Consider the following 21,197-nt stretch of genomic DNA (forward strand, 5'->3'; position numbering starts at 1 on the left):
GCTTGCTGGTTTGGTTGGGGATGGGTGGGAGGTGGCCTCGGTTGTTGGGATGGTGAGGGTTGGGTAATGGTCATTGAAAGTACGATGGAAGTACGATGAAGGCACTATGATGAGAAGACCTGTGATGATGTATGAGGTGGGTGAGCATTTGTGTGAACAGCTCGTGTTTGTCTGACATGACAGAGGTCTGCATTACTCCTTCATTACATATGGATGATGGTGGCGTTCTCCTTGCGCACAAAGTCCATCAAGTCCGACAGTCCAGGGGTGACCGCATCGTTGACAACAAACACAGCCGGCTTGCCCCACGGTGCATCGACTGTCACGTCGACACCGCCCGAGAACCTTGCGCCGCTCCATACATGAGTATAAGTGTCCACGGACGAGCCCGGCAGGTACACTTCCACCTTGGTGACGCCCGGGTCCAGCACCGGCGCAACGTACAAGTCCGGCCCGAGGAAGAAGCTCTCGTACCCGATGCCGCGCGCCCGCCTGTCGCCCGCATGGTGCAGCACCGGCAGGCGAAGCAGCGGCCACCCCCTGGTCGCGCACTCGCCGTCCAGGACGTGGCGTCGGTACGGGCCCAGGGCGCGGAACAGGCGGGCGGCGTGCGCGTACCACGCCATGGTCGAGGCGTTGGTGTAGGCCTGGGCGTTGATGCCGGGGATGTTGCCCTCGTGCGAGCGGAAGACGGCGCTCGACACGGCGGCGAGCTCGCCCCAGCGGCCCAGCAGCTCGGCGGAGCGCCCGATGGCGCCGTACGGGTGCTCGGCGTTGGGGAACACAAAGGTCGACGTGTACCCGCCGACGTCAGAGTGCGCGTGCGCGTACCCGGACATGCCCATGTGTCCGAGGATGCTGACGACGGACTTGATGCCGTCGTTGCGCGCCCACGCGATGCTCTGGTCGCCCGCCCAGAAGAGGTTCATGGACCGGCCCGAGCCGAGCGACGCGGAGCGGTGGAAGATGAGGGCGTCGTCTCGCGCAGACGACGACGACGACTGCGGGAGGGACGCGAGGACGTCCTGCTGAAAGGACGCCCAGTCGCGCGGGTAGCGGTTGTGGTAGACGAGCGCGTCGTTTTTGTCGTCACCGCCCCCCCCGCCGAAGCCCGTGTCGCGCGTCACGGGCGTGTACTCGCCAAAGTCGCACATGAAGCCCGAGATGTTGGCGTTCCAGACCTGCTCGGCGAGGATGCTTGCAAACCACCGCCGGGCGGCCGCGTTGCGCAGGTCCAGGATGCCGGCCTCGATGCCCGGCCCGCTGGGCACGATGGCCGCGTCGCGGGTCGTGAGGTTGCGCACCAGGTACGACGCGCGGCGTCCCTCGTCGAAGAGGCTGCGGCGGAAGCCGTCCGCCTTGGTGCTGACGTTGGCAAGGAAAGGGTTGATGTACGAGAGCGTGCGCACGGAGAAGCGGTCGCGCAGGCGCTGGACAAAGGCAGGCCACTGCGGGTACAGGGCCGTGTCGGACTCCCAGTTCCACCAGAGGCGGGAGATGTTGATTCCGGTCGGCGTCGATTGCAGGCGGGTGCCGGTCCTGCAGGGAACATGAGTGTCAGTCTGGTGCCATGGAGGGGTGTCTGATGGGATATACTTCGCCATAGTCCGAAGGAGAAAGGGCGAAAGGGGGGATATGACACGCACCAGTCTTGCAGCCAGACACCAACAACTGGGCAGTCGGCATCTCTCGCCTCCTTGATGATCCTCTCGACCTTGGCCTCTCCGCCCTGGATGCCCATGATGGCCCCGTCGTCGACCCAGCGCGGCAAGCTCCGCATCTTGCCCGCGTAGTCGGTCGTCTTGCCCACCGCATCGAGCATCCCGCCTGCCGCCAGCAGGAACTGGCCCGAGACGCTCCGCCCGCTGTACCGCACCGTCACGGCGTCCGCGCGGGTAAAGTCGAAGCTGGCGTACGCGGTGCGGCCGCCCTTGAGGTACAGGGCCTTGCCGTCGGTGCTCACGTACTGCGGGATGGCCGTGTACGTGGTGAAGCGGTCGCCGCCGGCGAAGAAGCCGACAATGTCCTGGATCTGCGTCGTGGGCTCGTCCCCGCGGCCGACGCCTTGCTCGCGCGAGAAGACGGGCACGGAGCGGTTCTTGAGCGACGCGAAGGAAGCCTGCGCGCCGAGGCCGTAAAAGTCCTCGTCGGCGTGAGAGCGGAAGCTGAGGTACGTCTTGGTGAAGGGCAGGCTCGGGCTCGCCCCCGACGAGGTCGCACGATGCACGTCGACTTGGAAGGCGACGCGGTCGGGCAGGTCTTGCGGGACCCAAAAGTACGCCGAGAAGTTGCCCCCGACGGAACCATCGCCGGAACCATCGCCGGAGCCGCCGCAGTCGAGCAGCTGGCCCCTTACGGCCACGCTGTGGCAGGTGAGGCTGTTGTTCCAGGGCACGTACGAGAGCTCCGTGACGTCGAGGCCGTCGCACTTGTCGTCGTCGACCTGTGTGATTTTGAAGTTGCCGCTCTCCCCGGCAAAGACGTCGTCACCCGAGCTGGCGCTGACGAAGCCGTGGTCTTTAGAGGTCGACCAGATGGGAGTATCGTTTTGCTGAATGACAACCTCTTGCGAGTTGCCTCCGGACCACGAAAGCGTAAAGTCGTTGCCCAGCCCCCATCTCGAAGGTATCGCGGAGTCGGCCGCGCCGCAATGAGTTGTGAGGAGGCCAATGCTCAGAAGGGCGCCGACGCTCCAGCGGCACGAGCGCATCGTAGTTGATGATCGCAGCGCGTTAGCGATCTTGAAGCCTGTTTCCTGTTCTGCTCCACGACGTAATGAATTGGCGAACAATCAATTGCCCCCTTAAAGGAGGACAGCGAACCCGTTGCATTCACTGTTCATGTCCATCTTTCTGGGATCATTTCGGAGCCGAGGCACCGCAACTCCGCCACCATTCAGATAGTTCCTGGCGTGATGCCTGTTTGGGCGATTTCAAGCCGCCATCGCGATTTACCCGCTGTCAGTATGTGGGGAAGATGTCAGGGCCAGCCTGGGCTGGACCGGGGAAAACGCCAAGCTGCGGAGGGAAGCGAGGGAGCGCATTGCGGAGAAACCAGAGGCTGCAGGGACTTGGGGTCGAACTCCAGGAAATCTCCGACTTGGCAAGCGGCCCAATGACACGGCCCCGGGCATATGGTCTAGCGGTCCAAAAAGCTTGGTATCGGGCTTGACCCAGGACATAGTGAACTCTCGCGCGGGACCTGTCTCTTCTTGTTCGGCTTCACATTGAGGCTTGCTGGTCGCGTCATAGAACATGGACATCGAGATGTAGGTATGATACATATAACTATAATTACCTTCATACAAACAAAGCAGCCGGTGCCTTCCTGTACCCCACGCCCGACACCGTTCGCTCACAGGGTCATTAATTCCGGTGGAAGAAGCCGCCGCGAGACGAAGTTCCAGAACCATGTGTTGCGAGAAAATTGCACGCTGTCGCTTCGAAACTCCAAACACTCAACGCCAAGGTGCTATGTACCGGTTTGCCTGCCGTTTCCTCGCGCTTGCTTGCACCGACTCTGTTGAATAACCGAAGCCTATTAGTGCGACGTGCTGTTGGAATGTGTGTCCAGATTCGCGTGGTAACCTGAGCGATATAGACTTCTACTGTGTTGTCCTGTGGGTCATCAGCCTCTTGGCCCTCGACGGCTTCGGCAGGTCATCCAAGGCGAGCTGTGCCTCCAAATCGACCCGACTTGCAATGTCGAGATTGAGTCGTGTTAGCAGTCAAGCTTTCGCTCGCGGGAAGCAAGAGTTCTGATGGAGGATCGCATTACCACAGAGGACAAGTCCGGGCGCGGTCCTGTAGCCACGGATCGATGCACGGCATGTGGAATAGGTGACCGCATGTGAGTCTTCGGAGCTCGTCACCTTCGACGAAATCTTCGGTGCAGATGGAACAACTCGATGGAACCTCTCTTGCAGCCGAGGAGCCGTCCTTGCCGCCTGACTTGCCCGATACGATGCGGCTGAGAGTCTTGTGCACCTGTGACCAGAAACTCGATGGCGTCGTTGTCGTCACTCCCCTAGCCGCGGAACCCCCTCGGCTGATTGTCTCTCGGTGGCGATGCGTTGGCACCTCGGACGGGTCCTTGGGGGCCGCCGCCGTAGCGCCGTCGTGGTGATACTTGACGACCGGGATGCGAGCAATCAAGTCCGGATCCAAGCCTCGCGAGAAACGAAAGCCTGCCATGCGGATGCGCACGGCCTCCCTGATGGGCTCGAAGCGGGAGCTCCTGTGCGCTACATAGGCCGTGGCGGCAATGGATATCAGGAAGACTGACAGTATGCTGGCTATGAGCGCACGGGAGTTCGCTCCGCCCTCTGATGGCGGATCGGAAGGATTGGACATGGCGTATTACATGATTCGGGGCGAAAGAGTATGGATGGGTAAGCCGACTCTCTGCGACGGCATCGAATTTGATGGGTGGGGGATATGGGATTCGCGCGTGCTGCGTGTCGGCGGACGAGCTTCAGCTCGTGGTCCGGGAGCACATCGCCTACACTTTCCGTCTGAAGAACTGTGGACGAACTATATGAGAGCCGGGTGGCTGGGATTGTGTCGTGTCTGTCCCCTCATCAGCTGGCGGAATACACATACATACGTACGATGCATGCATGTAGCACCTTTGATGTTGGCAAGCACTTGCATGGATGCGACTGGTGGCGGGTGCATGTGGCCATCGTATATCGGCCTCTTGCCGAGATGACGGGGCCTCAATGCAAAATGCAAATGCAGGGCCCTCCGCTCGACCTCGACCAACATTGATCTCACTTTTTTTTTGCCCGCATGTATTGTGACATATTGAAGCCGCTCGTGAAAGGAGGCCTCGTATGTCGTGTACAAACATGAAGTGCATTTTGTATGAGGCACTTTCCAACCTCCCCTTTCAATGCTCCCCCTCCCTCCTCCGTCCCGTGTCCAACATTGGCCGAAAGCGGACGAGCGACTTAATTTTTGATGCATCCTCCGTCCGGAATGTCTTTTTTTCTTTGCCGAGGCAGGGCTTCTCGTTGGGACCAATAGAACGCTCTTGTGTGACGGCGACGAGCCAACAACGAGTCTAAGTGTCGCGTGAGACAATTGATGGATGGAGCGCGCGCCGGCGCAACTCCTCCGCAGAACGCTGTACGACCGGTAACAACCAGATACATCAATATACCGCAGGCACTTATTGATGCGACTTGCGACGCAATCCGCGGGCACCGCAAGCGAGGTGTGTGCGCGCTTAGGGAAGCACACCACGTACGTACGTACATGTGCTTGGGGGCTTCACCGTCAAACGGCCTCTATCTGTGCCTTGTATATCCGGCATATATCCACCGGTATCACTCACGTTCCGGCAGGGATGAGTGTTTGAAAAGACTTACACGCTATTGGCAGCTTGCCGGCTGTGCCTGCCGGGGGATCGAAATGTATGAGGTATATGCGGCCGAAACCCCAGAATCGCATATACTGTGTGGCTTGCGGACCAGCCCGCGGCGCTCGCGTCACATGGTGATCCGCCGAAAGTCATCACGAGTAGTTCCAAGTCAACCGTCTGTACACTACCCACCTACGTCACACAAACAAACCCGGTCCGTCTTTAGGCAGATGAGTTTGTGCTACTGTACAATACAGTATAGTACAGTCGCACAAGGCGCTTTGAGGCTCAAGTAGACCCGGGTCGCCGATGCCGCCCGCCGCGGTCTGGTGTGAAGTTGGGTAGACCGGTTTTAGGGGTCTATGAGTGATTTATAGGATTCGCCCTTTTTTTCGCGAGGCCCTGCGCGGGAACAAGAGAGAGAGATCGGTGACAGACCACGGGCATATGATTCCCTGCAAAGTTTTACCTAAATTTCACGTAATGAATTGCATTCCCCCCGGGACCTAGTCAGCCTCTTCGGCCGGCAATCCCAAAGGTTGGTTGCACAGCAGCACATGTCATGTCATGGCCGCAAGCATCGCCAGACTCCGTAGACGGGCATCCAGACCGGAAACCTCAGCTGAAGAAAATTGACGCATTCAAGATAGTACGTGCAATAAGTAGCCATGTGCCTCCGTGACGACTGTGTGTGTGCGTCCTTGCCATTGATGGGCCTGTCCCTGATTCGTACGCCCGTCCTCCTGTCCCCTTTCTTGGCCTCCTCGTGAGCCCAGTACCTTGACACGATGGCCCCGGAAACCTCCTTGGCGTGGCACGACGGAGACATCGAGAAGGACCGCGCGACCAGGCACGACCGGAATACTGCTGGTGCTGCTGCCGCTTCCCGTCGATCTGTGTCTCGAAGGCGCTCCCGGTCTGAGAGCAGGAATCGTAGGACCATCGACCCGGCCACAGCCATCCCGATCCAGTACCGCAGCCTGTAGGTGACCAGTCTGCAGTCGCTCACACCCCGACGTTGCATCTTGTGTGTTGCGTATTCTGACGTGACATCTGTGCAGCTCCCAAGACATCGATGAGGCAGAAAGAGACCAGAAGATTAATCGAGACAAGGCCAAGGATGCCGTTGTGCTAAGTATGCATGAGAGACCTTTCAATTCCCTGTGGACGCCTGGTTCACTTTTTATCAAGTATGAAATTCTAACATTGGTGCCCCTGACTAGAGTTTGAGACAATCGACTGGCACAAGAGGTCAATCGAAGATGTCGAGAAGCGACTGGAAGTCGACCCGAGCACTGGCGTCTCTGCACGCGAGGCCGAGGCCCGCCTGACGAAGCATGGCAAGAACAAGATTTCACCGCTTCCCAACCCCTGGTTCTGGAAGATCGTGGGATACTTCTTCAAGGGCTTCGGTGGTATGCTCTGCGTCGGTGGCATCTTGGTGTTCATCTCATGGAAGCCACTCGGAGACCCGCCGCAGGTTGCCAACCTCGCGTTGGGCATCGTCCTGATCGCCGTCTTCATCATCCAGGCGGCCTTCAATGCGTGGCAGGACTACTCGTCTTCCCGTGTTATGCACTCCATCACTGCCATGCTGCCGGAGTCATGCCACGTCATCCGAGATGGCAGGCAGGTCGAGCTCTCGGCCATGGACATTGTCCCTGGCGACATTCTCCTCCTCAAGGCTGGCAACAGGATCCCCGCGGATGTTCGCTATATCCAAGTCTCGCACGACATGTCAACCGATCGGGCTGTCCTTACTGGTGAGATTTGATTTTTTTCTTCTATGTCAATGGCCTGCCCCCTGAAAACCGAGCGCTGACTTTTGTGGACGTGCAGGAGAGTCAAAGCCCGTAAAGGGGACTCTCGATTCGACTGACGAAAACTACCTCGAGACGCGCAACATCGGCCTTCAGGGCACGCATTGTGTCTCTGGCACCGCAACGGGCATTGTCGTGGCGACAGGTGACTCGACAGTCTTTGGACAGATTGCCAAGCTGACTGGCCAACCCAAATCGCAATTGACAACCATCGAAAAGGAAATCCTCCGCTTCGTTCTCCTGATTTTTGCCATCATGGTCACCTGGATCGTGGTCTTGGCCGCTGTGTGGTATGTCGAGCCCACAGCCACACGCCCATTATTCAATCTCATTTGCTAATCGACTCTAGGGGTGGATGGCTGCGCAAAGAACACCCCGGCTGGATCTCTGTGCCTGCCCTCATCGTGAGCTGTGTCAGCGTTGCCATTGCATACATTCCAGAAGGGCTTCCCATTGCTGTCACCGCCAGCTTGACAATCACGGCGAATCTGATGAAGAAGAATCAGATTCTGTGCAAGTCGCTGAAGACTGTCGAAACGCTAGGCGCTGTGTCGGTCATCTGCTCTGACAAGACGGGAACTTTAACGAGCGTGAGTGCACCTCTGCCGGTTTCCAATGTGTGCGTGGCGTCATATTGACTCAACTTGTGTGCACATACAGAACAGGATGTCTGTCGCCGACTGCGCGCTGAGCACAACCACGTTTACACTCGATTCGGCCACGGAAGCCATGGCTCGCAAGAATAACCCTGGTCTTGAGCAGCTGCGAGCCGTCGCGGGCCTTTGCAATGCCGCTACCTTTGACGCGGAGACGCTGACCCGCCCATTGTCGGAGCGACGCATCTTTGGCGACGCCACCGACCAGGCTTCCCTGAGATTTGCGGAAGGCCTGGGGCCGGTCTCGGATCTGCTCAAGGTGTGGAAGTTGACTTTTGAGCTGGCGTTTGACAGCAAGAATAAGTTCATGGCCAAGGCATATAATCTGGCCGTGTCCAACGGAATTGGAATGTCACTCTCTTCCTCGGATGCCACCAACTTCAATCCCAACAGCACGTATGCAGCCCCCCCTTTTGCGGTATTCGGCGCGAAGAGCAACCTTGTCATTCACAAGAGATGTCGACCCGCTGACATATTTTGTAGGCTTCTGATGGCCAAGGGTGCCCCGGATGTGCTCCTCCAGCGATGCTCGCACATTGTCGGCGCGGATGGCCAGGTCATGCCCCTGACTGAGCAGATGAACGCCGACATCAAGCAACTCAAGGACAAGTGGTCGTCCGAGGGCAAGCGCGTCATCCTGCTCGCCCGAAAGGTCCTAGACGCGGACAGATTTATGCCCAGCGACTCCTCAGACAGGGAAGAGCTTCTGTTGGGAGAGTTGAAGACGGACCTGACCCTGGTCGGACTGCTGGCCTTGATCGATCCGCCTCGCCCTGAGATCCCGGATGTCATGCGAACGCTGCGCGGCGCCGGGATCCGTACATTCATGGTGCGTGCAGCTTGACGGCGCCGATTAACGCACGATGTGTCTCCTTTCCACCCCCGGAGATCAGAAGCGCTAACCTTGGCTTTTTGTCTCTCTTAGGTCACTGGCGACTTTGGCCTCACGGCTCTGGCGATTTCTCGGCAATGCGCCATGGTCACGTCGGCTAATATCCACGACAGCTCCGCGCTCGCACGCTTCCCGACGCGACCGACCGACGAGAAGCACCCGTCACAGGACTCACCACCGGACGCCGCGTTGGTCCTCACCGGAAGCGACCTCATGAAGCTCAACGACAACCAGTGGGAGCAGGTCTGCTCGTACCCGGAAATCGTCTTCTCCCGCACCACGCCCGACCAGAAGCTCCGCATAGTCCGCGAGTTCCAGGCCCGCGACCAGGTCGTGGGCATGACGGGCGACGGCGTCAACGACGCGCCGGCGCTCAAGGCCGCGGACATTGGCATCAGCCTTGCCACCGGCTCTGACATTGCCATCGAGGCGGCCGACATGGTCCTCCTTGACTCCTTCGCGGCCATCGTGGAGGCCGTTCGCTACGGGAGACTCGTGTTCGACAACCTGAAGAAGATTATCTCCTATCTCCTGCCCGCCGGCTCGTGGTCCGAGTTTTGGCCCGTGTTTACCAATGTCATCTTTGGACTGCCGCAAATCTTGTCTTCGTTCCTCATGATCATCATCTGGTATGCCCGCCACTGCCTGTTGTTTTTCTCCCCCCTCCCCTCCCCCGGCTCAGACATGGAACTCCTGTGTCGTCGCGTGATCGTGTCTGCAGCCCACTGACTGTGTTGAACAACAGTTGCTTTACCGACTGCATTGGTGCCATTGTGCTGGCGTACGAGAAGCCGGAAGCGGATCTGCTTCTCCGGGCCCCGCGCAACCTCAAGACGACCAAGCTCGTCAACTGGAAGCTCATGTTTCAGGCCTACGCGGTTGTCGGCATGATCGAAACGACCTTGTCTTTCACCATGGCGTACTGGTACCTAGAACGGAAGGGAATCCACTTCGGCGACCTCTGGTTCAAGTTTGGCGAGATCCCTGCCGACATCGATCCCGACTACTACAATGCTCGTCTGAACGAGGCCAGTTCCATCTACTTTATCAACTTGGTCGTTATGTAAGTTTTTCCTTCTCGTAGTCTCCTTCGTTTTCTCAACGCTCTTCCTTGTGCTTACTCGTCTCCTTAGGCAATGGTTCAATCTGATGGCCGTCCGAACCCGACATCTCTCCATCTTCCAGCACCCTCCCGCGTTCAACAAGGCTACGCAGAACCTCTTGCTCTTCCCGGCCATCGCTCTCACCCTGGGCATTGCTGTTATCTGGCTCTATATCCCCACGCTTCAAGAGGTCCTCAGCACGTCGGGTGTTCCCGCCGAGCACTACTTCCTTCCGGGCGCTCTGGGCCTGGGCCTTCTCAGTCTCGATGAGGGTCGGAAGGCCTGTGTTCGTCGCTGGCCCAACGGTATACTCGCAAAGATGGCATGGTAGTGGAGGGGAAAAGTTTGGAGGGTTGGACGGAAAGTGCCTTTTCCGCACGCACGGCAATGATCCCCAGCCCTCTGCTGTTGCTTTTTCTGCCGTCCTGTTCTGTCATTGATATAGACTATCGTTCTATCGCCACAGTCTTCATTTCTCCCATTATATCCTTGTCTCTTTAATAAATGTAGCTGCCATAAAATGTAAATAGAAAGAAATATACCGTTTGACTTTGAACGCTTCAACACACAGGAGCAAGAGAAACGAAGAATGTCCGCCCTTCGACAAGATGGAGCAGCTGCGCAAAGGCCTCGTGTGCCTGTCGACGAGAGTACTACAAGACTATCGTGAGGGAGCCCGAAATAGATGCGGCCCGTAGCACGTGTAAGTGATCGAGCCAATCCAGCCCCCCGTCACAAAACGTTAGGGGCAGCGACGGTGCCTGAGCGGAGTGGCGTCGCGGGATAAGATGGGGCCAACTTTCCGCCGTCTTAGGTTGCACGCGGCGGACCCGAGTTTAGGCTATAAGAGCGTGGGCTCTCAGGGACAAAGACCCCCCGTAGTCAACCAACCCAGCCCTGCAACGGCCTTGGCGACGAACGATCGGGCGGAATAAGACAATTCCAATTGCTACTCATTGGGAAAATTGCGGCTGGATTCTTCGTTGCGGTCGGAGCAACTACGAGTGGACAGTAGGCATGTGCTCGGACAACATCAAGTAGCGCGTAGACGCACAACCGAATAAAGGGACGATGTATACAAGGACGTAGACACTTGGCAAACCACGCACATCCAGAAGCAGGTTCGTGGTAAAAATCTTCTCATCACAGTTGAGGCGATTGTTCTCCGTCTAGTCGTGCTACCTGTACATTATACAGTATATAGGCTGTAATCAACTCCACAAGAATGTGTGCCGATGCCCATAAGCATCACGGCTGACCCGTTCCATCGAAACTGGAGATGTAGGACATAGTTTATGTTCAGAGCGCTATCCTTGACGGACAATGATGTGCTCGGGTCCAAAAGTTGTAATTAGCGGCCCGCTGTCCCTGCCAAGTGAGCCTCAGCTGCATCAGCACGGGGTGGTGATCGTGGCTGCTTTGGGCTGCAGAAGTAAAATTAGCATCACCGGCGCCGTCAGCAGTTCCTGGTTAGGATCGCGCGCACCAGTGTAAAAAATTGAAGCTTTCTCTATTTGGGAAATCAGTGCGCTGGGTCTGGGGTGCAAAAATGTTGCTTGTCGATCGTGAAAGGATGAATGATCGTCGAGTATTTAATCCTCGTGGTCACCAGGGCTTTGTCGATCTTGTTCTCAACCAGCAAGCCCAGCCAGCCAACAGACACTCGGTTCTCACCTCGACTCTCAAAGAATCCTCCTCGAGAAAAAAAAACTCTCTGCATTCAACATGAAGTTCACCGCGGCCGCCGCTTGCCTCGTGGCAATGGCCTCGACTGTGGTCAGCGCCTATCCGGTCACCGGGTCGGTGCTCAACTGCCGCGCCTCGCCAGACACGTCCTCGGCCATTAAGAAGACCTACAAGAAGGGCGATAACGTCGACATCAGTTGCCAGACCGAGGGACCCTCGGTCGAGGGCAATAGCATCTGGGACAAGACGCAGGATGGCTGCTACGTCGCCGACTTTTACGTCAAGACGGGCTCCTCGGGCTACGTCAAGGACAAGTGCCCCGGGACTAAGCCGCCTACCAAGCCCCCCGGCGGCGGCAAGATACCCGGCCCCATGGTCAACGACTACCCGTACAAGGGCAAGTGCGGGCCCGAGGACCGCTGGCATTACTTTGCCTGCCAGTGCACGAGCTTCGTCGCGTGGCGCATCAACGAGCGGCTCGACATCAAGTTCCACAACTACTTCAAGGGCCCCAACTGGGGCAACGCCAACACCTGGGACGAGGCTGCGCGCAAGACGGGCTACAAGGTCAACAAGACCCCCGTGCCCGGCTGCATCGCCCAGACCAACAAGGGCGGCGGCGGCGCGGGCCATGTTGCTTGGGTCACCAAGGTCAGCGGCGACAAGATCACCATTGAGGAATACAACTACCGCAACTACCGGGCGTACGGGACCCGCACCATTCCCAAGAGCACCTTTGAGAACTACATCCACATCAAGGTCTAAGCACTGGATATCACATTGTATATACTTGTGGGGGCTGCACATAAAACTGGCATAGCGGGCGAATTCGGGCATAGGCTGTATATATCGGGTTAAGAGACGACATTAAACTTACCTAGATGCACCAAGTCCCTCGCCGCTGCATGCGTGTTTCTTTCTTTAATAATGTAAATATCAATCGTGTAATATATCACCGGTACAGCCACCCCTTTCCACTATGGACATGTAGAGAGAGACTAGTTGAACCACACGCTTAACGGCGAATGAAGTTTGCCCGCACATGTCTGTCAAACAAAACGCATACCCCATCCACTTGGGACTGGAGTGTTGCTACATCATCATCGATGACAGCGTGCAGTGTACAGACCTGGAGCCTCGGGTTATGAGGCGTACTCTGCGCAAAACGTCGTTGCAAGAGCTGAGAACGATGCTGGTATCACAAAGATGTCGTGGGCCTGGAGGAATTGCCCCGTGCATGGACTTGCACTGCGCATAAATGTCTTACTCCAGGTGTCTTGGTCTCGGCGAACAGATGGCTCCGCCTGGCAGCGATGGATAAAGCGGCGATCTGGCGAACAGGGTTGTGCCGAAGCGCGATGCGAAACTCACTTTGGGAGGTGTTCAAGGCTAACGGTGTAGTAGATGGTTGCCCTGCGAGAAGCGAAGCGGGCTCTCGGGAGCCTAAATAGGATGCTGCATGGAGAGTCCAAAACGGGGATTCAGCGCCATTCAATTGTGCCAGTTCGGCAAGGCTTGCCGATGCAAGGGAATAAGAGATACGTAGTTGAAGCAGCTGCAGGAAGACGACGAGATGGCGGCTGCCCCGAAGAGCAGAGAGCATGTGGACGGACCGGGCCTGATATGGGGCCGTGGGAAAAGGCGTCGGCAAAAATCGCCATGCGCCGCTCGTTCGGTGACGAGACGGGCATAACGCCGTCTCTCTCGGGCCAAGCAGGGTCTGGCAGCGAGCGGGCTGGCTGACGGTAACAAGGCGACCTAGGTAGCCTGCTGAAGACAGACGGCTCGGTGAGCAAAGGGGAAAGCCGTCGCGTGGCCTGGACCGCAAAAGGAAGCCGTTCGACGGGACGGAGCGGTTTGTCTCTGCCACGACGAGTTATTACGTTGGCAACCTGGCACTGAGGCTTGAACCACTCGTTAATACATCCGCACAACTAGCCTGCGCGCGTTGAGCCACATCCGTTGGAGCCACTCGGAGCCGCTGGACTTCACGATGCGGTGAGGTGATAGGGGCCCCCGCTGACAAGGCAGTAGTGTAACTAGTACGCTCAGCAGAGAGAAAACAAAAAGGGAGAGAGAACAAACCAAGAAAAAAAAAGTCCGTCGCAAAGCACATTCCAAAACGGCGAGTCGGCGTGCGTCCATGTCTCTCCTCATACGTAGCTTGACTTCTAAGAATATACATGACCCGTCAACATACCATCCCGCATGAGACAATTCGCTCCCCGCATGCGGCAGGCTGTCGCGTGCCACCGTCCGTCGCGGCATTCGCGGCCGACGTCAACCGCAGGTCGGCATCTGCGACACGGCAACAAACACACAAATGAGCAATCCCGGGGGCGTCGCAGTACGTACTGCATGTACGTAGTGGGACGGAGTCTGGGCTTCGTTGCCGAACCGAGACGTCGGAACGGACTTGTTTGGAGGGGAGGGGGCGAGTAGCGAAGGGCACTGATCAACTGGAAGCTAGTGACAGTAGTAATAGGTAGTCGTACGTAGTACGAAGTAGGAGAAGGCCGGGGGAGGGAGGGGGGTAACAAAAAAAGACGGACAGCCAGGGTAAAAGTCTGGGGCCGGCGTCATGGTCGCTCGATCTCCGAGGGTGCCGTAATTACGGGCTCGAGCGCTGATGTAAGGTATGAATGGGGCATTTGGTGGCTGCCCACCACCACCACCGTCTATGGATACTGCTGCTGCTGCTGCTGCGTTGTGAATCAAAATAGCAGTGAGGCATGCTCCGTACCAACACATGATATCGTGTCGTCAATGCAGTTGGCTATACGAAGACGCAGACCGCGTACTCGACGACAGACGCTGCGTGGGACGTGACGTGTCGACGCGCTCGCCGTCGAGGGAGGCGCCGTGCCATGACGAGTCGTGGTGCACCAAGTAAAAGAGGTAGGCCAAGCCATTGAGGCAAGATACTGCCTAGGTAGGTACGGTAGTAGATCCGGACATGGCTAGTAGGGTCCCTCGGGCGAGCTTCCAGATGTCGTGACGGCGTCACTGCAGGCCCGCCGCACTTGGCGCCGCTTTGTTCCACAGTGGCACAGTGCCCCTTCCCTTCCAGGTCCAATCCAATTGACGTTGCAATGGATGGAGAGAGGCACACGATGGGCTGGGAGCATGCCCGTGCTCGACCCTCCTCCTCCTCCTCCACTGGCACGCGGCCGGGCACCGTTTTGGCGCCGCCACGGAACCGCCGTGGAAACCTTCAGCTGGACAATGTCACACACCACGCCGAGACCAGACCAAGGAGAGACGAGACAGAGGCGAAAGCAAAAGACACCGAGCAGGGCAAAAGAAAAGAGCACACGACCACTCCGTCCCGGCCTCTCACCACTGCGCAGTGAAATGGAGCGAGAGAAATCGGACAATTGTCGTCTTGTGGCGAACAACCACGACATCCGATGATGATGTGAGGCGTCGCGTGCTTGGGCTGCCATGCCATGCTACAGTTGCTGCGGCACGACCGGACAGGGACGGACGGGCACACGACAGCGCCCAGCGCCGAGCAGACAAGGTCATCCAACTGGAGGGCTGCCCCGGACCCGGCGGATGATTGGCGCCATGACGACAACTTTTCAGGGTCCTTCGGGGGCAGTCGCCCACTGAGGGGAAAGAAAGGGAAAAAACATGCATGGTCGCTCTCCCGCTGTTCTACGTCGGCAAGCAAGTGGTGACGCGACCCCCGTCTTGGAATCTTTCCACCATGCTGCCTACCTGCCTGCCTGCACGGCCAAGAAGCGCCAGCCATGCAAGGCACGGCTCCATCATCAGACTTCTCTTGCACCACCCCGCTCTGCTCGTCCGTCGTCGTCGTGGTCTCATTTCATCTCGTCTTGCCCGCCCGTCACCACAGACGCCACAACTCTATCTCGCCCCGCGTGCGAGCCAGCCCAGCCCAACCCAGCCCTCCCCCGGCCGGCACGCACGCAAACACACAGACACACACACAAGCCTGCCCATTGCAGTAGGCCGTCGCGCGTCCGTCTGCCCCGGCCTTGCAGGGCAGGCAGATCTGCGAGATCGTCTTCATGCCCAAGCGCTGCGGCTGCTTCTCCGCGTAAGTGCCGCCGTACGTGGCAGCCCCTGCTCGTGCTGCTGCCGGCCGGCGGCGACGATTGTAGATCAAAAGCCTCGTCACTCACCGTGGACGCGCGTGCCTGCCCTCGTGTACGCCATCCGAGACGGGCTGCCGGGGATACGCAGCGCAGCGCATCGCATCGCATCTGCCCTCTTGGCCTCGGCGCCTCGTTCGGCAAACGCAAACGTGGGGCGACGCGCGCTGCTCATCAACATCGCAGGTAGGTGGCCAGACCGCACAGTGCTGGCTGCGCAGTGCCGTCCAGGGGAGGGGGCCGGGGGGCTCGGCTTGCTGCCCAGATCTCCCCGCCCTCCCGGCAGCGCAGCCTGGTGTGGGGGAGAGCCCCCGGGGGCTGCAGCCAGGCCGTGCACTGTGCTTCTGCGCTACTGGTGCGGTCCACTCCACTCAGCAGCCCTCGGTCAACCAGACGCCGTAGCCCCCTTCCAGACCCCATACAAGCCCTGTCCACACCTTTTTTTTTTTTTTTTGTCCGCTTGCTTCAGAGGCACTCCAGGTACCCACAGAGGCTCGCTGCCCGCGTCGTGCTGCAGCCGCCGCCGGCGCCACAGGATCATTCCGCGGATGGATGTACCTGCTTGGGTAGGGTGTTAGTGCCCACAGCGGTGAAACTACACGTTCGCCTACCAGCAGTGTCCCGCAGTACCGCAGATTATTATGTCGGGTGAGCGACCGACCTGTGGCTGGCCCCTGCTCCTGCGCCGCCCACACCTTGTTTCCCCTGCTTCTTCTTCTACTACTTCTTCGCCCACCCCATCCTCGCTCGCATCCGCATCTCATCCTGCGCCCTCCTCCCCCAGCCAGGCCTGTCTCGCGCTGGGCCAATCTTGTTGACCGAGCCTCGCGCTCGTCTCTTTTTATTCTTGCCCTTAAGTCTAGCCGCAACTCTCTCGATCTCGGACAAGATGGCGGCCCAGGTCCAGCTTGTTGCCCACAAAGCCAAGTCCAGTCCTTTGTAGACTGCGACGCACGCGAGCACCTCCCAACATCGGTCCTTGCAGGCCCGGCTTCGACTGACTTTCCGTCACGACAAACTATCCTCCTTTGTACCCTGCCTGGTTCTGTCGCCATAATTTACACACTCCCCGACGTTTCTCTCTGACCTCCCTCGTCAATCAACGAGCCCCAAACACCATCCACCCGTCCTTGTACTCCACGCGTCCACCACACCCAGAGAACACGACGGCCCCGTGGCACGATCCGATACGACCAACGATCACCCCGTGCCGAGATATGGCCTCCAAGAGAAACTCGCGCGTATTCGTCGACGAGGCAAAGCACCAAGAAGAAGGTCAACAAAAGACCACCATGTCTCGGCCTCGCCGCGACTCCCGCACCTCAGTCAAGGAAGACGACTTCCAGCAGCAACTTGCCCAGGAGATGGAGGAAATCCCGCGGGGCAGCACGACAACAAACGAGAGCTCTTCCTCCGCGTCCTCCGCGTCCTCCATATCCTCGCTGTCTCGATCTCAGAGCATCAACGGCACAGCCTGGGAGCCGGCCAACGCAGGCCTTGTGTGGCAGCTGGGCGACTCCTTGAGTAAGTTCGCACTAGACCGCGCAAGGCGGCATGCATGAAGACGCGACACCGCTGACGCGACGAACGTAGTAGCGACCGCCGGCGCAGTGGCCTTCACCCACCCCCATGACTTTGCTCATGTGCCCCTGGGCGACCGTCCCACCAATTTTGGTGTTGTGGTCCCGGGCCTCTACCGGAGCAGCTATCCCAAACCGGACGACTATGAATTTTTGCAGAGCCTCAAGCTCAAGACGATCGTGTAAGTTGCAATCCTCTCGAACATTCGTTGGGCAACAGTAATTGACCATACGCAGGACCTTGGTAAAGAAGGATGAGCTGGACTACGATCTGAATGCCTTCGCCACCAGCAACGGCATCCGGCAGGAGGTTTTCAACATGAAAGGCACCAAGAAGGAGGCTATCCCTGTGCCCACCATGAAGGCCATCCTGGAGCTTGTCTTGGATCGCAGAAACCACCCCCTTCTCATCCATTGCAACCACGGCAAGCACCGGACCGGCTGCGTGGTCGCTGTCATCCGCAAGTTGTCGGGTTGGGGCACCGATACTGCCGTGGCCGAGTACAAGTCTTACGCCGAGCCCAAGGTTCGTGAGTGTGATGTCGAGTACATCAGCTCCTTTCAGGCCACATCGCTTCCCCTCAGGTCCGAGTCGGCGAGGACGAGCCCGGTGCATATCCGCACCTTCTTTCGCACCCTCGTCTTCTCGACCTTGGTCTTGGCCCTCTGGCTCGTTTCCAGCGTGCGGCTGACCGCTGCGGGTGACTCGTAGCCACCCGCGCGCATGCTCTGAACAAAATGACGACTTGACATCACGACTGACACCTTACGTACGCGGAGACCAACGGCATTGTGACATACGTCAGACTTGACGCGGAGATACTACAAAGACTTAGAGCCCTGGGGCCGGGAGTCCAGAACAACAACCCGTGTATTTTGGCGGTTAAAGTGGCCCAACTGGCTTGGGCGGACCGGAAAGCTGCGTTTTGGTAGATTGGGTTGCGAGACACAAGCATCACCAGGCATACCGCATCTTCAGCACACACACATTGGGTGAGGAACTCGAGATCGGGACATCAAGCGCTGAGACCATCTTGAGTGGCGTTTCGTTTTTTTTTAGGCACGTTCGGTATAGGGGAACGGGCACCGATGCAAGAGTCGTGTCTCTTGTCACGTTGATTTGATTCCGGGGCCGTGATCCATGCCCGCGTGCCGTTTGTTTCTTTTGTGTTTCATTTGTCCGTTGGGGGTGTTTGGGCTGTGTTCATGTAGCGATGGCCGTGGACAAGCAGCAGGAAGCCTAGCAGTAATAAAACACTCTGGTGAGAAGACCTTTGGTGTCGTGCGCGCGCGCGCCCCTTTGAGGGATGATCAACTGCGCCCTAATGGTCTCATGCAAACGACGTTGATGACGTTGGTGAGTGTGCCCCTAACGTTGTCGACGCTGAAGCGCACCGAGACGGTGGCGCTGGGGAGGTGTAGCACGGTCGATCCCGCGCCCCTGCGCCTGGCAAGCCGCAGCAAGTCTTCCCGGCCGGCGGCTTGCCGCAGCGCCACCCCGTCGAAGGCGCTCAGCTCGACTCTGGCCGCGCCGTTGCCGGGGCCCAGCTCCATGGACACGGCGAAGCATTCGTCGTCGTCCCGGCCCCTGACGCGGAAGGCGGCGACGGTGGACACAGGGCCGAGCGGCGCGGGCAGCACCTTACCGAGGGGGGTCATTCTCGTTTGCGGGATGAGGAGCGTCATGGTCTGCGTGGGGTCGTTGCGTGTCCAGGATGGTGGTGGGGTGATGAAGGACTTGGAGGACGGTGGTGGTGATGATTTTGCGCGGACGGGTTGGAACACTGGGGAGGGTTCAGTCTGCGATGGAGATGACGGGATCGTCAGGGGCGACAACGACGATGGGGCGCCGTACTCGGACGGCCAGGGCGAGGTCCATGAGGAGAGCAGGTCGCAGCTGTTTCCCGAAAAGTACTTGAGCCACCATGTCGTGTGGCTGCCGCTCGCTCCTCCTGCTCCTCCTCCTCCTGTTATGCTACTAGCACCAGTAGACCACCAGCCGCGGCTCGAACGCTTGGGCAGGAGGACGGGCTGCGTGGCCAGCGCGGGGAGCACCATGGGGAGAAGCACGGGGGCGGCGCAGGCGCGCGCGTACGTCTTTTGCTTTGCCGCCATCATGCTTCCTCTTCCTCCTCTTCCTCCTGCTGTTGCTGCTGCCACTACGTTGTTGGCGCCGTCGTCGTCCAGGGGCAGCGGCACCAGCGGCAGGGCTACCGCCGTGGCCATGTCGCCGCGGACGTGGCACGGGAGCACGCCGAGCCGCTCGTCGGGGGGTCCCCCCTCGCGCATCATGATGCACATCTGGATGCTCAGCCCGCGGTTCGTCGACGTGATGACGCTGCCGGGGGCGTCGGGCGCGGCGGGGTGGCATGCGATGGCGCCGCTATTGGCGAAGCAGTCTGCGCTGGGGGCGAGGGCGCCGACGATGATTCTTTTGCGGCGTCGAGCGGCGGGGACGCTTGCGTGCCCATGGAGGATCCCACCATCGTTGACATAGTCGTCGTTGTCGTCGTCGTCGTCGTCATCCTCGTCGGAGGAGGCAAAGTCGTCGCCGTCCTGCAGTGCCGAAGCATCCCAGACTAGCAACGAGCAGTCCTCTGCCTCCTCCTGCCCCCCGCCACCAGCCCCCTGGCGCAGAATCTCCTCCTGGAGGCGCACGAACGCGCGGGGCCCGCCCTCACCGTACAGCAGGGGCATGTGGATGCCGAAGAGCCCGAGAAGGCAGTAGGCGGCGTCCTCGGGGCGGGTGGTGGCGCGGCCGGCGGCCCAGGACATGCGCGCGGCGGCGTTGCTGCTGCTCTCGCTGTAGCTCGAGTGCCGGTGCTGGCGCCAGGAGCCCGTGAGCAGGACGGGCACGGGGATGCGCGTGCGCGCGGAGATGCGACTCGCGAGGGAGGTGCGCGTGCCGATGCGCCGCCAGGACTGCGAGAGGAAGATGACGCGCCGACGGGGGGCGAGGAGTTCCTGCAGGGTCCAGCCACGGGTGAACCACCGGGAGCGCTCGAATGAGGGGCCGGGGGGGACGGACTCGTTGTCGTCGTCGTTGTTCTCCTCCGTATTGCCTTGCTGCAGCTGCTGCTGGGCGGTCTGGCTCCCGTTGGCATTGTCTGCCGTAACTAGAGGCCCCTCACCGTCCTCTGCGCCCTGGCGGCTGGATGATGATTCTGGACTGTCCCCATCGCACGGCGGTGGCGACGGCGGCGGCGGGAGGTCAGCGTCCAGGACATCGGCCAGGTAGACGAAGCAGCACTCGGCGCGGCGGTACCACGTCCACATGGCGTTGATGGCCTCGGACAGCTCCGCGCTGCTGGTCTTGTCGATGCAGACCGTGTCGGCCCAGGCGTGCGCGAGGCCCCTCGCGGCGGCGGCGCGGCAGAGGGACTCGACCTTGGCCCAGCCGGGCTTGCGGGTGTGCGTCCCCGCCAGGAGGTCCTGGAGCGTGGGCTCGGGGCCGTCGTCCCCGGAGAGCCATGTGTGCGAGAGGATGGCGTAGGGGGGAGGCCGGGAGGGGAAGGACTCGAGCGTGAGGGTGGCGGTGTTGAGGAGACGCATCGGGACTGGATGATTCGGTACAGTACTAAGTAACAGGTACGATCACCGTGCCAACCAGGGATTCCAGCCAGAGAGAAAGAACCTTGATGTACGATGTCACTTCGTGCTTTCTCACGGAGTGTGAGGCGAGGATGAGCAGCTACGCCCACCAGTCGTTGCACGACGCGAACGTGCAGATGGCCAATCTCACGGGTAGGTGTGGCTCAAAGAATATGTCGTGACTCCCAAAGCCCCAATGTCAGCTTTTTTGCACAGCCATGCCGGTAAAAATAGCAGCAAGTAGAGCTTACCGGGTCTGGGGAGATCGACAGGGGTGCAGTGGTCCATGAGGAGACAGCGAGTGAATCCCTTTGACAGTCGTAAGGCCACCTCCAGGTTGCTTGCTCCACTGTTGCTCGCTACCTTGCAGTACCCCGATCTTGC

General features: G+C 59.2%; 6 protein-coding genes across 7 annotated transcripts; 3 read left to right on the plus strand and 3 right to left on the minus strand.

Moving 5' to 3' along the window:
- Positions 1 to 142: 142 nt before the first annotated feature.
- On the minus strand, positions 143 to 2,710 carry JDV02_010361 (uncharacterized protein; the record flags this gene model as incomplete). Its single annotated transcript, XM_047992095.1, has 2 exons — positions 143 to 1,539; positions 1,647 to 2,710. The coding sequence occupies 2 exons, from the start codon at positions 2,708 to 2,710 to the stop codon at positions 204 to 206; spliced, it is 2,400 nt and encodes a 799-aa protein (XP_047848108.1). The 3' UTR covers positions 143 to 203.
- Positions 2,711 to 3,297: 587 nt separating this feature from the next.
- On the minus strand, positions 3,298 to 4,663 carry JDV02_010362 (uncharacterized protein). 2 transcript variants are annotated; one of them, XM_047992096.1, is made up of 2 exons: positions 4,628 to 4,663; positions 3,298 to 4,568 (listed from the first exon to the last, which is right to left on the minus strand). In XM_047992096.1, the coding sequence occupies exon 2, from the start codon at positions 4,350 to 4,352 to the stop codon at positions 3,774 to 3,776; it is 579 nt and encodes a 192-aa protein (XP_047848109.1). In that variant the 5' UTR covers positions 4,353 to 4,568; positions 4,628 to 4,663; the 3' UTR covers positions 3,298 to 3,773. The 2 variants fall into 2 exon arrangements, with proteins under 2 accessions (XP_047848109.1, XP_047848110.1); XM_047992097.1 differs by having other exon boundaries at positions 3,298 to 3,695; positions 3,778 to 4,663.
- Positions 4,664 to 6,063: 1,400 nt separating this feature from the next.
- On the plus strand, positions 6,064 to 10,384 carry JDV02_010363 (uncharacterized protein). The gene is made up of 10 exons (XM_047992098.1): positions 6,064 to 6,346; positions 6,426 to 6,499; positions 6,588 to 7,127; positions 7,204 to 7,474; positions 7,534 to 7,774; positions 7,845 to 8,236; positions 8,324 to 8,669; positions 8,766 to 9,361; positions 9,478 to 9,795; positions 9,866 to 10,384. Exons 1-10 carry the CDS (start codon positions 6,153 to 6,155, stop codon positions 10,164 to 10,166), a joined length of 3,273 nt encoding a protein of 1,090 aa, XP_047848111.1. The 5' UTR covers positions 6,064 to 6,152; the 3' UTR covers positions 10,167 to 10,384.
- A 1,176-nt stretch (positions 10,385 to 11,560) lies between these two features.
- Positions 11,561 to 12,286, plus strand: JDV02_010364 (uncharacterized protein; the record flags this gene model as incomplete). Its single annotated transcript, XM_047992099.1, has 1 exon — positions 11,561 to 12,286. The coding sequence occupies one exon, from the start codon at positions 11,561 to 11,563 to the stop codon at positions 12,284 to 12,286; it is 726 nt and encodes a 241-aa protein (XP_047848112.1).
- Positions 12,287 to 16,378: 4,092 nt separating this feature from the next.
- SIW14 (Protein-tyrosine-phosphatase) lies at positions 16,379 to 18,505 on the plus strand. Its single transcript, XM_047992100.1, has 3 exons — positions 16,379 to 17,166; positions 17,239 to 17,404; positions 17,460 to 18,505. Exons 1-3 carry the CDS (start codon positions 16,860 to 16,862, stop codon positions 17,932 to 17,934), a joined length of 948 nt encoding a protein of 315 aa, XP_047848113.1. The 5' UTR covers positions 16,379 to 16,859; the 3' UTR covers positions 17,935 to 18,505.
- On the minus strand, positions 17,986 to 21,087 carry JDV02_010366 (uncharacterized protein). Its single transcript, XM_047992101.1, has 2 exons — positions 21,065 to 21,087; positions 17,986 to 20,995 (listed from the first exon to the last, which is right to left on the minus strand). The coding sequence occupies exon 2, from the start codon at positions 20,772 to 20,774 to the stop codon at positions 18,534 to 18,536; it is 2,241 nt and encodes a 746-aa protein (XP_047848114.1). The 5' UTR covers positions 20,775 to 20,995; positions 21,065 to 21,087; the 3' UTR covers positions 17,986 to 18,533.
- Between the last annotated feature and the right edge of the window lie 110 nt (positions 21,088 to 21,197).

The sequence above is a fragment of the Purpureocillium takamizusanense genome, chromosome 12 (genome assembly GCF_022605165.1).
Source record: "Purpureocillium takamizusanense chromosome 12, complete sequence".
Lineage (NCBI taxonomy): Eukaryota > Fungi > Ascomycota > Sordariomycetes > Hypocreales > Ophiocordycipitaceae > Purpureocillium > Purpureocillium takamizusanense.

Bases quoted from the DNA above. Each gene is read 5' to 3' on its own strand.
- JDV02_010362 (XM_047992097.1), bottom strand. From the start codon at position 4,352: ATGTCCAATCCTTCCGATCCGCCATCAGAGGGCGGAGCGAACTCCCGT. The intron at 3,696-3,777 runs GTAATGCGATCC...CGACATTGCAAG, and splicing joins GCCCGGACTTGTCCTCTGTG to TCGGGTCGATTTGGAGGCAC.
- JDV02_010363 (XM_047992098.1), top strand. From the start codon at position 6,153: ATGGCCCCGGAAACCTCCTTGGCGTGGCACGACGGAGACATCGAGAAG. The intron at 7,128-7,203 runs GTGAGATTTGAT...GTGGACGTGCAG, and splicing joins CGATCGGGCTGTCCTTACTG to GAGAGTCAAAGCCCGTAAAG. The intron at 8,237-8,323 runs GTATGCAGCCCC...CATATTTTGTAG, and splicing joins AACTTCAATCCCAACAGCAC to GCTTCTGATGGCCAAGGGTG.
- SIW14 (XM_047992100.1), top strand. From the start codon at position 16,860: ATGGCCTCCAAGAGAAACTCGCGCGTATTCGTCGACGAGGCAAAGCAC. The intron at 17,167-17,238 runs GTAAGTTCGCAC...CGAACGTAGTAG, and splicing joins GCAGCTGGGCGACTCCTTGA to CGACCGCCGGCGCAGTGGCC. The intron at 17,405-17,459 runs GTAAGTTGCAAT...GACCATACGCAG, and splicing joins CTCAAGCTCAAGACGATCGT to GACCTTGGTAAAGAAGGATG.
- JDV02_010366 (XM_047992101.1), bottom strand. From the start codon at position 20,774: ATGCGTCTCCTCAACACCGCCACCCTCACGCTCGAGTCCTTCCCCTCC.